Below are 13,362 nucleotides of genomic sequence, written 5' to 3'. Positions count from 1 at the left end.
AACCCAGCCTGCTGCTCTGCTCCCTGCCTGGCTTGGTGTGGCCGCCTCCGACTTAAATGGACACCAGGTGCCAATCAAGGCACATTGGCCACACCTGCCAGGTGAGCCGAAGGGAACCGAATGGAAAAGGAGGCCAGGCTGCAGCAGGATGTAACACTGGCCAATGACTGCAGAGATCTTTAGTCATGTGGTTTTGTTTGTTTAGTTTGAAACGGAAACACCAGTCTGAATACAGACCAAACGCAAGGTTTAAGACTCGATCTGGACCAAATTAAGTGGACTCAGTCCGGATCAAGGGTCTTTTTCAGTCTAAATACACCATTAATCTCAGTAGACCACAAGACTGAAAATGTCCTGTTGCCTACAAGTCACATCTTTGAGATGATAAAAACTGTCAGAATAACGACAAAAGTTATTCTATTTTGAAACCTAAACAAAACACTCAAAAACCTTAAAAATCCACTTTGATTACTCTTTCTTCTATTGGAAAAGCGTTCCCAGCAGCCCTTTGATTGTGCAGTTTTTATCAAAAAAACTTGTCATTTTTTACTATAATATTAGTTCAATTAATCATTAATTAGTTTGATTGATCGATTATGTTACTACTGAGGTGTGAGCTTAAGGGCAAAAAAAAAAAAAGTAATTTAGCAGAAAGATTCAGCAAGTGGGCATCAGAAAGGGAAAAAAATCCTGTTTCAGAAATTCTCCATGAACAGATGCATCGTGATTATGGCCGTTCTCATAACAAAGACTAAAGCTTGTTTTGGGGATTGAATTCTCTTGGTGACATGGGATTCTGTGAAATTCTTTATGGTTTTTCAAATACACTCATGTGGCCTAAGAGCTTATTTGGACTATTTCCATGAATTATCACTCAGTACAAATAGAATGGATGAGTTGAGTAAATGTGATTATCTGTCACCCAGCTGCTACCCAATCAGTGATGTTTGTTGAGTATTTTGTACATAAAATGTTTCAAAAAGACTTCTCACAAGGCAGGGTTTAGCATCAGGCTCTAGTCTCTAATGGTTTTTGTTATGGGTCAAGAGGATCTCACTAAACTTTGACTTAAGGAGAAGATGTTTTTCATTAAAACCTTAAATGGACGCAAAATGAATTTGGAATATTTTGCTTCTCTGGACCATTTTGCCAAATAGTTTTATTGCAAGTTTCTACCCTTCTATACTACATTTTCCTCACTATAAGGCACATTTAAAAGCCTTTACTTAAAAAAAAGAAGAGTGGGCGCCTTATGATCTGAAATGACTCATTATTTTTGGATTATTTATGGTTGGGTTTATTGATGTTGAAGCAATTTTGAAAAGTAGATGGTGTTTTGTCAAAATGTTTGGTAGTGTGTTAATGTAAATATGCTAATGTGGCTAACGTTTAGCTGGGTCGGACCGTTTTTTTTCAATGTTACTTACAAGGTTAGGAGTTTTCACAGTCACAGTATTTTTTTTTTTTGGTGTCAGTCATTTTCTTTTATACATTACAAACAAGGTTGGGAGTTATTTCTATAGTAAATATGCTAACACTTCTAATGTGGCTAAGGCTTCCAACGTGCTAACATAAAGCGTGTTACAAGCAAGTTCTAGAATGACTGTGAATGCAGTTTGTGATGCTTTTGTCTCACTTAATTTGCCTTATATCCCTATAGTGTCATTTAGTGTGGAACATACAATAGTGTAGGGTATAGATATACTGTTAATTACATTTTTGTTTTAGGTCTTTGCTAAAAATGTGTGAAAAAAAACAAAACTAAATGACTTTCTTTCCATCAGGTCAAGGGTGCAACTAAATTCTCAGAGAAATTCTTCCTATCTCCATTTTTTTCAAACTCTTTTCCTTGAGCTTGTTGGCAAACAGCTAGGGTCAAAGGAGGAAATTTATTTTTAGCGGAGATTAAAAAGGAAACAAAATTTGATCCAATTGTTAAAATGTGCAGAATGATGTCTTTTCACTCCATGTCAGTTATAGTACAAATTATGTTTTACAAAGCACACTCAGAGTGTCATGCAAAATATATATCACATGTACTCAAAAAAAGAAAAACATAAAGTTGATTTTGTTCAAAAAGTGTATTACATGGGAAAAAAAATCACAAAAAGCTGACTGCAATTATTAGGAAACAAACTGCAATGAACTACCTTCAAACAATGCAACACTTTCATGTTTGTTGCCTTTTTTTGAATCTGGATCTTAAATGCGGCTGTTTTTGTATCATTTTTAGGACATCATTGTAACAATTTTGTCTTTTGCGTAAATGGAATACATTTTCATGTGATGATTCCTGAAAAATGCGTGTTGCTTCATCTAAAAAGGTAATTGAAAGTCTTAAATTTGAGCTCACAACTATGTAGTAAGTTCAGTTTTGCATTAAGTGCTTACACAACAATTAGTCTGCCAAGTTTATTTGTAGAACACTGGATTTAGAACATTTTCTAATATGAGGATGAGCTTTTGATGCTTTTGTGCATTTTGATTTTGGTATTGCAAGGAATTGTGGGATTGAACCATTTTCTTCCGTTTCAAAGGGAAAAATCTGGTAGATCTTCTGCTAAAAGAGATAATAAAAGACGCACTGGGCCCTCGTTTTGTCTCTTAGTTGAATAAGAACGCTATTATTCCCTTTTCCTAACAGAAGGATGGAACAGCATATACAATAACAGTATGGAAAATGTTTGGAAACAGTCAAATTGAGTCTTAAAATTAGGGAGCGGGATAATATTACCTTTCTTTCTAGAGCTTAGTTGACTAAAAAATGCTGCAAACATGTCATAGTACAGTAGAACAATGTCACTGTAATTAGAGGCACCTCTATTGAGAAAAAAAATGATGTCTCCTCATGCAGACGGAAACTCATGCCGATAATTGTGGGAGTTTCAGAACGCCATGTGTCCCAATTAATGAAAAAAGGACCAGTTTACAGTACATCAACTTGATCCACTTTTCTGAAGTCTTTGTGAAATGTTTGTTATAGCGTGAAGTTACTATAGTAACAAAAAATATATATATCTCGATGCTTCTGTTCAGTTTATTTCAACATTCTTGTATTTAGGGTGACGTAAAAAGAGTCCAACTACTCCATAAAATTCTAATAAATATCCAGTCAGCACTTCTTTTTAGAAACTTTAGAATATAAACCATACTGAGCCACGAATAAACACAAACCAACTTATATGATAATTTATTCAAAAACAGGTGATGGATATAAACAACACTTTGATTTATAGCCGATACATTCAAAGTTCTGCCACAGCACTAGCATTCATCATCATCTATCAAAGGAGACGTAGGCGTCTTATTCAGATAATGGAGTGGCAAGCTATGTGGGAGCGGCTAAGAGATTTGGGGAAATCGTGGTTTTACATAGAAGCTGTGGATCAAACAATTCCACATGACATTCTTAACTTTTAATGAGCAGTGTGATGCTGTGGGACCTCTTGTGGTGCCCGCCAGCTGAGCGTGGTATCCGGTCATGCTGCAAAATATGTCAATTTCAATACCAAACAACTTTTTTTCTCTAAATGTGAGTTTTTTTTTTAATTGTTGTGTTTTCATTAGTCAGATTTATTAACGCAAATCCAATTTTCACAATTTCATAGTCAATGGAAATGCAGCCAATGTCTCCTCTGCTTCTATAACTTTAGCAGTGCTTTGTATTTATGCTAAATAACTCTAAGCAAAAATCAATGTGAAATGAGAGACAAACAGCTGACATTCAGAGGAAACATCAGTTGAAGTTGAAACTCCATGCATTTTAAATATTAGCCTAAGAGTTTATTTTTGTACAAGTTTTTTGACAGCCTCCACAATTACCGTATTTTTCGGACTATAAGTCGCACCGGAGTATAAGTCGCAGGGGCCAAAAAATGCATAATGAAGAACAAAAAACCATACATAAGTCGCACTGGAGTATAAGTCGCATTTTTTTCAAGTAATTTATTTTACAAACTGGTTGAAAAAAAAAATATTACATCATCCTGGAAGGTAAGTTATAACATTCATTAGTGAATAGAAAACAGGCTGAATATGTGTCAACACATATTCACATATTAGCATCATGAAAAAAACGAAAAGATGTAGCATTTATATAACATAACAGTTTTATTTAACTATAGCCTCAAGAACTCATCAACTTTGTATCTTTACTGTAATTAATTGCACGCAATCTCACTCCATATCACTAAATCCGTTAAATTCTTAGTCCTCTGTGTCACGTCTGAATAACTAAAGTAAATAAAGTAATTGCATAGATCACCATAAAAGGGCACTCTAGACTTACGGTCCATATCTCATCTCATTAAAAATTCGTATATAAGTCGCACTGGAGTATAAGTCGCAGGGACATTCAATCTATGAAAAAAACCGCGACTTATAGTCCGGAAAATACGGTAATTGGGTTTTGAATATAGACTATTTTAATACTAGACACGCTGTTCTTGTAGTAAACAAATAATAAAATGTTATTTTGGGGTCCAAAAATGTACCCAGTGTACACACTGGTCTCTCGTTTAATGTTATTAAGAAATAATCTATGAAAGGTGAAATCTATGATGTAGTCACTTGTATGTTTTACAATCATAGATGTTTTAAGGTTGTAAAAACCTTCACTACACACTTTTCTCTGACACAAATGAACATTTTTTACTATTTTCTCTTGTCTAAACTCTCAAAATGCAAACCTTTGTAGAAAAAAACTCAGTATTTATAGAATGAAAGCAAAAATCTAAAATCTGCTCCTCATTGAAGTTTTGTTTACATTCAACAACGTTCTGTACAGGAAGCACACAGTAGGGAGGAGATTGATTGACAGTTATCTACGACCAATGAGGTTGCAGAACACAATCCAATGTAAAAAAATAAATAAATTAAAAAAATAAAAAGTATGCAAAATTGCTCAAAAAAACTTCTCCAAAAAAGCTAATATAGTGAGGGACAATTATATTAAACATGTTCATGTTAACCCTCTTTACTTACGACATGATTCCACCTTTTTATACATTTTTTTTAGTGTATTATCAAAAAAGTCTCACCTTTAGCAAAAAATAAATAATAATAATAATAATAATAATTTTAATTGGATTTAATTATAACATAAAAATATTTTAAGAGTACATTTTTTGGTTGATTTGTTATTCTTTGCCCTAAAAATGTTAAAAAATGTTAAGCACAGGAAATAAGTTTATGAGGTGGAACTAGCAGAGAAAGTCAGCACTAGATGGCGGACATGTTTGAATATATGACTACTAAATATTAACTTATAGTCAGAAATGAAAGTATTTGTGTGTTTTTGTTTTTTCATAGTAAAACTCAGCTTCACAGAGTGTTTCAATGGTATAGAGCTCACACAGCATTTGAAACAGCTGCACTTTGAAGAAATTCATTTAGAAAAAAATTGACTTTCATGAATTCTTTTCATTTTTTAACTCTTTATCAATCGTTTTTGTCACATCAGATGTGTCTTTTTTTCTCATCGAAGTCTGTGGTGTGATCTGAAGAAGGTGTTGGATCTCTGTGTCTTCAGAGGAGACACAAACTTGTAGTGTCTAAGTGGTCTATGCCCAGGGGGCCAGTCTTTCCGTGGATACAGTGCTGTTAACTCTGTTTACAGCCGCACCCTCTCACTCCCTGACAAATGGGAGATGAGGTTGATTCCTACCCTTCACGCCACCTCTTGCCTCCCTCAGCACGTCAGGTAAAAATAGACCCGACTTTTTTAAAGACAACCTACCTTTTCATTGCGAGCCTGCACGTCTCTCTCCTCCTGCCTTCTGTTTGCCATATTGATTTTTGGCTAATAAAAATAAAATGTCTGTTTGGGAGCCCGGCATCAGGGTTGGGTGTCTGTCTCCAGCACTCAGGTTTGCTGGTATAGTCATTTCGGACCGCCGCAGATGTCTGTAACAGGAAGCTGTGCTTACAGTACATCTACACATCAAAGTTGGGCAAAATGCTCCATCTCTGAGCGCTTGTCAAACAGAGCAGAAGCAAATGTTTTAGTCTGCTGGGCTGTCAGCGGCAGCCATGTCAGCAGCAGGCTGGAAGCTTGAAGACAGACAGCTTAGCAGCTGAGGGCTTCTCCATGCTTACTTTCCTGAACGTCTCTGCTCTCTTGTGATTTCCTCCTTTCAGAATTCCAATTTATCCTGAGCTTTGAAGTAGGAGGAGGTGGGAAATGAAAACTTCCACTAGAAATGGGGTTTCTGTGAAGTGCAGGATATCTCCTCAGTGGCGCCAAATATTTTAATTGAATTAAAAGGAAGGTGTGGTTGAGTAAAAATGCAACTTTCTGAGCTTGATGGGTGTTAAGTTATGTTGAAACACCATGATCTTTAAACTGTTGCATGGAATTAGATCAGCTTTTGAGGTGTTAAGCAATGAAATATGAATTTGGACTGAAACCTCAGACAGGTTGAGGTTTAAATTAGAATTTCCCAAAAAGTTTTGCACATAAAAACAATTTTCAAACAATTAAAAGGCTATGTTGCTTTTTATTTGTCCTCTTATTTCATAGTAGTTTCATAGATAATTTTCATAGCCCAACACCTTGAAAAAAAATAAAAAATAATTTTCACGCTCATTATTATTTAACTCAGTCATAAAGAAATCACTAAAATGGCACAAGACAGCTCGTGCAAAAGTGTTTCATCCTCCTCCATCCCTCTGCAGCGATAGAATATTCTATCAACAGCAAGTTAGGAGCAGACAGAAACTCTTCAGAGAGATTTTAAAAAATGTAGTAATATGAAGTATGGATATCCAAGAGGCTGTAAATGATCATAATCATACAGTTGATGCAATAAAAGAAAAGGAAAAAAAGAAAAGCATCACACAAAGTTCTAACAATGTGAATTAAGCAACAAGAAGAACAGAACTCAATAAAAAGATAAAAAGTCAAGAATGAGAGAAGGGAAGGAAAAGGAGACAAAAGGCAAAAACAGAGGCAGAAAATAACCATTTTGAGAAAATTTCTTTCCTTTTTTATATTTACGTCCCTCTTTAGTGTCATCTTTTGTTCCATCATTCCAGCTCTTGAGGAGATCTGCAGGGAAGAATGGACCAAAGTAGCATTTACAGTGTGTGAGAATCTGCTGAAGACCAACAGGAGAGGACTGACCTCTGTCATTACCAACCAGGGTTACATTACAGTGTGTTTATTTATCGACCAAACATTTATTTTTTGCACCATTTATACAAATAAACTCTTCAAAACTCAGACAGTGTGATTTCCTGGATTATTTTATTTATTCTGTGTCTCCCAGTTGATGAGTACCTCTGATAAACATTATATCTACTTTGTAGAAATGCGTTTAAAGTTTAGAAGCTGTATTTTCTTGGTTTCAAAGGAAACATGCAAACTGATGATGGCTTCATAAAGATAGAAATATGAGACTGATATGTTGAAATGTGTAATCTACAATAACATCATTGGTTTAACTTCATTACTGAGGATCTTATGATCAAGCTTCAAATGTTCCAATATTTTTTTTTACTTTCAGATGCTATCTTTGTCACCTGACGACTTATTTTCTGCATCCAGTGCCATGTTCCAGCAGCGGTCATAAATTTAATAAACACACGTAATTTCATTATGTGAATCATGGATTATTTGTAATAACGTGTGTGCTCTTTTTTTAGCTTGTGATCTTTTATTAGATCGAAGGCGTAAATGTCAGGCTGCATGAAAGCAGCAATGAAATGCTCCATGCTTTTAATACTCACTCTGCCAAAAATGAAGAATTACTGCAACAGCAAAAAAAAAAAAAAAGAAAAGACGGTTCATGTAAAGCTGCATAAGTTGAGTGGTCACCAGAGGTGCATTATCTCTCTTTGCAGGTAGAGCCTCTCTGCACGGGAAGGCCTCCCTGCAGATCGACCCAGTGCGCTCGGAGGACCAGGGCTGGTATGAGTGTAGGGTCCTAATGCTGGAGCAACAGTACGACACCTTCCACAACGGCAGCTGGGTGCATCTCACGGTCAATGGTAAGTAAGAACATGGGTTTGTGTGTGACATAAAACAAAAAAAGTCAATTTGATTGGGAAGTTTAAAGGCTCTGTTTGGAAAAAATAATCTAAAGTGTAACCTTTCTTTCTCGTGGACCACAAAGGGTTCTAAAGTTGGAGAGAAATGCAGGACTAAGAGCAGATTTGTGGCGTGTTTTGATCCTTTACCTTGTAAAAGAAAGAAATAACATGGGAGCTGGAGGAAAACATGCTTTACTCTTGAGTGGAAACGACTTAAAAAAATAACATTTTTGATTTTATTTCAAAACTGTGGTTTTTTGTTCTCATTTTAGTTCCAATTTCACCAATGGGTTGATGTCCCTCAGGGAAATGTTCATGTGATATTTGAATATTCGGAATAATTACCTATATAATTATTGAAAAAACAACATATCTTTAAAGACATGAATGCAAAACGGTCGAATTATTTGTATTGCGCCATCTATGGGGAGACACCTGAACTACAGGACCAAATAAACATTTTGTATGGATTATTAATATATTTATTCCAGTTTGGTGGGCCAGATTAAATCGTTTAATGGGCCGCATGTGACCCCTGGGTCATACATGGCTCCTGGTGGCCATAGTTTGCTAATCCCTGGCCTAAACCCTTTGTACCACACAAAATTCAGAAAATTAAGTTGAAAATAAACCTCAATTTAGGATAGTAAGAGTGAGAAAAACTCCAATTTCTTTCAAAAACAAACACAATTTTAGTTTTTGTAAAGAAAACAGAACAATCTTAATAATTGAATATAGTGCAGACAAACAAAAAACAAAAAAAAATCTATTAATGTGTCTTTTTTTACAACGCTAAATGCAATTGCAGATAAATAAATGACTGTCATTTCTTTTATCTTCATGTTATTGATTCATAACAGAGTTTTACCATCACCTTGAAGATTTATTACCTTTTGGGTCAGTCAGTTCTCTGCATTAAAGTATAAGTAATTTGCCTGATGTATGTAAACTAATGCGTGCTTTGAAGTTCTTGGCCCCCAACAACCAATTCAGGGTTTCTGTGTCCACCTGTGTGCGCGGCCTTTGTGATGTAAATGTTGTCATTTGCACCAGTCTGCAAGGCCACATCAAGTATGTCTGTTATGGTCCTCGTGATGCCTGACAAACAGATCTGCTGTATTTTGATCCTCCCCAAAATTAGATTGTATAAATGTAGTTTAATGGATAGAAAGGTTTAGTGCATTTGACCCTGAAAACTCTAAGTTTAGCTGTTTTATTCTCTTTTTTAATGTCACAGATGATGTAAAAGAATTGCGGCGCTGCAGTTACAGGATTTCCCTGATTATATCAGTGGGTTTTGTCAGTATGATGAGTGAGACGGTCAGACCTGCAGCTTCCTCCCCCGCCTAAAAAAAGAGGCTTCCAGTAAAAAAGGTTTCGAGGCTGGTTAGAGGAGGATTGATTGTTGCTGGTTTCAGACAGTCTGAGAGTCTATCAAACTGATGACCAGGCTGAAAAAAATCTGCACCTTTGCGTTTCCCAGGAATACCCGAGTGGCTCCTGTGTGAAGCGTGTCTGCACATTGTTGCAGAGCACCACAGACGGTGACGTCGTCTTGTTTTACGGCTGCACGAGCTGCATCTGGTTAGTGTGAGGAACGCTGTTTGGAGAACCTGAATGTCTTCATGTGTGTGTGCAGTCAGGACTGGTTGCAGGTGTGGTGGAAAAACTATTAGTTAAGCTTATTATCCAGATCAGAAGTCATTAAAAGCAAGATTTATATGAGTCTGATTAGCGATTAATCAGCTTAATTGATGAATCGATTTATATTCCAACGATCAAACCAGATCAATCTGTCTGTTAACAGGTAAACTTTTAATCAAATCGACCTATGCCATCATAGAATCGTTTAACAAATTCAATTAATTGATTTTAGCCGATCTTGGAAAAGTGTCATCACAGTGAACAACACACATGTGGAAACACTTTGAATCTTGCAAAGACATGTGACCATACAGTGTAGCATAAACTATTATAGTAATGTTCAGTTTTTGTTATTATGATGTGGAAAAATAACAGTGAACCTTATGAAACTAAAATGTGAATAGATTTGACATTAATACTTGTTTACTACGGGTGTTACGGATCACAAAACTCACGGTTTGGATCGTGTCACGGTTTTAGGGTCCCGGTTCGGATCATTTCAGTAAAATGTGAAAAAAGCAACAAGACAAAGCAAGAAGATAAAAACCTCAAATTATTTTTTTCAAAAGTTTTAAAACATATATTTGAGAAAACATATATAAAGTACTTCAAAGCTTAAATATAAACTTACACATCTTTGAACTTTGAACACAAACATATAGAAAAATGTAGTTCTGGTTACATTTACATGTTTTGAGACCACATCTATAAAAACTGACAGAAAAGCTTGCCCCCACCCCCAATGTATGAATAAAATCCAAATGGTGGAAGGTTGGCGCCATTGTAAAGCCCTTTGGGCCTTTAAGGAAGGTAGACAAGCTCTATACAACAGGTATATGCCATTTACCATTTAAATCTGAAATCAAAAAGGTAAAACTTTTCAACTTTTAAACTTTTCATTATTTTTTTGTATTAATTGTAGTATTGGAACTAGGAACATTTAAATATTTCAAATAATTATTATTATCCGTAGTAAATGTGCAGGTGACGCAATGCCATGCCCGAGTTTCCTGGTGATTTTTTATCCTTTTGGCTTGCCATACTGCCTTCGCCTGACAGCACATGATGCCGGTATAGGTACCACATAAAAGATCGGCTCGGGGGCTTGCGACTTGATAAAGTGTACGATTCCCATTAGACCATTAGACCACCATCACATGACAGGAAATGACACATGTGCGCCGATGCACGGAGTCTTCCCGAGTAAAGAACCGAGGAGGTCCGATCAAGTATGCAAATAATTCCAAAAGGGGACCCAAAATTTGCAATCAACTGCAAAAACTTTGACAACAAAACAATCCGATCAAGGGGAATCATCACAGAATAGCGATCGTATTTTAATAAAGAGAAATCAGGCTGAAGTTTGTGCTAAAGTGGTCGCTAGTGAGTAGCATGCTAGTTTGTCGTTGGTCGCACATTTAAAAAAAAGAAAGTGACTATTTGCACGGAATTTTTTCAAAATACATCCTGCCAGTGTTGATCTGCGTTTTGGTCGCACGGACCAGAGGAAGTCTCGCTAGTATACGCAGCGCTCACTTTCTGCTCAGTTACATAAACACTGAGGAGAGCAGCCATTAGGGAGGGAGCTGTGCACGTGTGGGCCGAACTGTGGCTAGTGATCCGTACAGACCAGGGATTATCCGTGATCTGTTACACCGCTATTGTTTACTTGTTTGTTTGCACACATATTTAATTAACACTTGATTGTATTGCAAGAAATGTAAGGAGTCTGGAAAACTCCACCTGTTAGTAGCCAGATATTTGTCTCTGAGTCACACTAGTTGAACTTATAACTAAATATGTCCTGGATTGATTTTAGGTCAGAGAATCAGATGAACCGATATTGACTATGAATCAACCAGAAATAATGATATAAATCGAATCGCTTAATGAATTGTTATACTCCTATAGTGAATTGATTTAAAGCAAAGAGTGGATTTTTAAGTCATGTAGATTTCTATGATCCTCTGTTATTCTGCAGCAAAGTGATGTCAGTCTCACAAGTGAGTGTATTTTTGATGTGTGAACCTGTGACCGCTGTGTGAAAGTCATGCATATGTGATGTGATGAAGCATATGCATGTAGAGAGTGAAAGTTTTTGCTAAAAGACATTTATGGAGAGCAAATGAGTTTATAATAACAATGCTGACCTGTAGAAAAGTCTGTGCAAGATATTATCAGAAGGAGTACCACGTCTGCGCTGAAACAAAAGCTCAACGGAAGAAGACTTCTGTTGGTTATTAAAAGTGGAAATGCACAAATGGGTTAGTACTGTGGAGCCAGTGTCACCTGCACACTCTCATGATGTTTGGGCTTTGTAAGCATCTGTAGGCGCGCCTGTATAGACGTCTTGTTGTGCAGACATACTGCATCTCTGTAGCTGCCTCATCAAGATTCCCCATTACCCGCTCCCTCCTTCCAACTCTCCCTTCCGTCACTCCTGTCAGGCCTTTCAACAAAAACTCTGCTCTTCAGACGGCTGTAACGGAGCTAATAATATCCCTTAACGTCAGATGTATTTGACATTTTAAAATGTGCCGCCTCACGTGACCTCGATGTAAAATGAAATCTGATTTGGCTTGGGATGGAGCGGTCAAAAGTGAACACGCCGAATCTGTTGTGATGTGCAAAAGGTTCACGTTTGTTAAAAAAAAAATGCTTTTTTTAAGTCTAGACATGCAACAAAGAAGTCCAGCATGATACGGGCCTGCTATGGGGATGTCTGTGAAGTAAGCAGGTGCCATCTTTGACTGGCTTCCGCACAGACACTGAGGACACTTGCTTCCTTTAGCCATTTGTTTTTGCATAAACTGCTCCTTTGAGTTCCTGTTGGTTGGCCTAAACATCCTGCCAAGCGGACAGGGGATTCATGCCCACTCAGTGGCAGGTGTCAGATGGCAAGGCCTTGTGCCCGAAAAATACACTAAGTCCTGTCTCTCTCAGCCCCCCGCCCCTCCTCTGGTCTTCTCCCTTCTCTTTCAGCATGTTCTCCCCTTTTTTCTTCTTTCTCCTGAAGCTCAAGCAGGAGTGATTTTGATCTCAAGTGGACTCCCTGCCTGTTTGTCCCTTATGAGTAGTTGAAATTGACAAATGGCCAAACTTCTTAAATAAAAAAAAATACTTATTCAGCTGATGAGTGACAGATAGTACAAATAGCCACAATATTTGCATTTAAACGAACTCAAGTCTAACACCAATGAAAGGAAGTATGGAGGGAGGCTCAGTTGTTCCAGATGTTAATAAAGTCTATAAAGGAAACTGTCTTTAAATCTCCTCTTTATTGTTGAAAATGTTCATTTTGCAATCATAAAAGAGGTTAAAACAGATAGTTAGAAAGTGATTAATCATTTAAAAGTTTGAAAAAAAAAGTCTGAAAGTGCAAAAATAATAATATTAATTTAAAACCAAATAGCTTCTTATTTTGCTAGGAATGCATTTTTTTTTCTCTTTCTTATTCATGTTCTTTTATTTTTTATTGATAACAACAGACTAACAATGGAAACATTAGAAAATGCTCAAACCAAGTCATACAAAGGCATTCTCTGTAACTTGGTGACTTTTGAAAATAATAGATCTTAACACAATACTAAAGTTGTCTGAAATAAATGATCTAAGGCAGGGTTGTCTGAACTCTTTGACAATAGGGCCAGATATAGTGAGGAATCAATTGGGCCTACATCTTTAAAT

At 36.6% G+C, this 13,362-nt stretch overlaps 1 protein-coding gene across 7 annotated transcripts in view; it reads left to right on the top strand.

The window, feature by feature from the left end:
• The window catches only part of igsf9ba (immunoglobulin superfamily, member 9Ba), a 100,221-nt gene that overhangs the window by 27,725 nt on the left and 59,134 nt on the right, over positions 1 to 13,362 (top strand). For all 7 annotated transcript variants that reach the window (XR_004948960.1, XR_002919749.2, XM_024276592.2 and 4 more), the window contains exon 3: positions 7,843 to 7,989. Coding sequence is in view for 5 of the 7 variants with exons in the window: in XM_024276592.2 (XP_024132360.1) it covers positions 7,843 to 7,989 (147 nt within the window). In the remaining 2 variants the exon portion in view is untranslated. The remainder of the gene's footprint in view (positions 1 to 7,842; positions 7,990 to 13,362) is intronic.

This window comes from Oryzias melastigma, linkage group LG13, assembly GCF_002922805.2.
Source record: "Oryzias melastigma strain HK-1 linkage group LG13, ASM292280v2, whole genome shotgun sequence".
In the NCBI taxonomy this organism is placed as follows: domain Eukaryota; kingdom Metazoa; phylum Chordata; class Actinopteri; order Beloniformes; family Adrianichthyidae; genus Oryzias; species Oryzias melastigma.
Note: the sequence above shows the minus strand (reverse complement) of the source record. Positions and strands in the feature narration are given on the sequence as shown.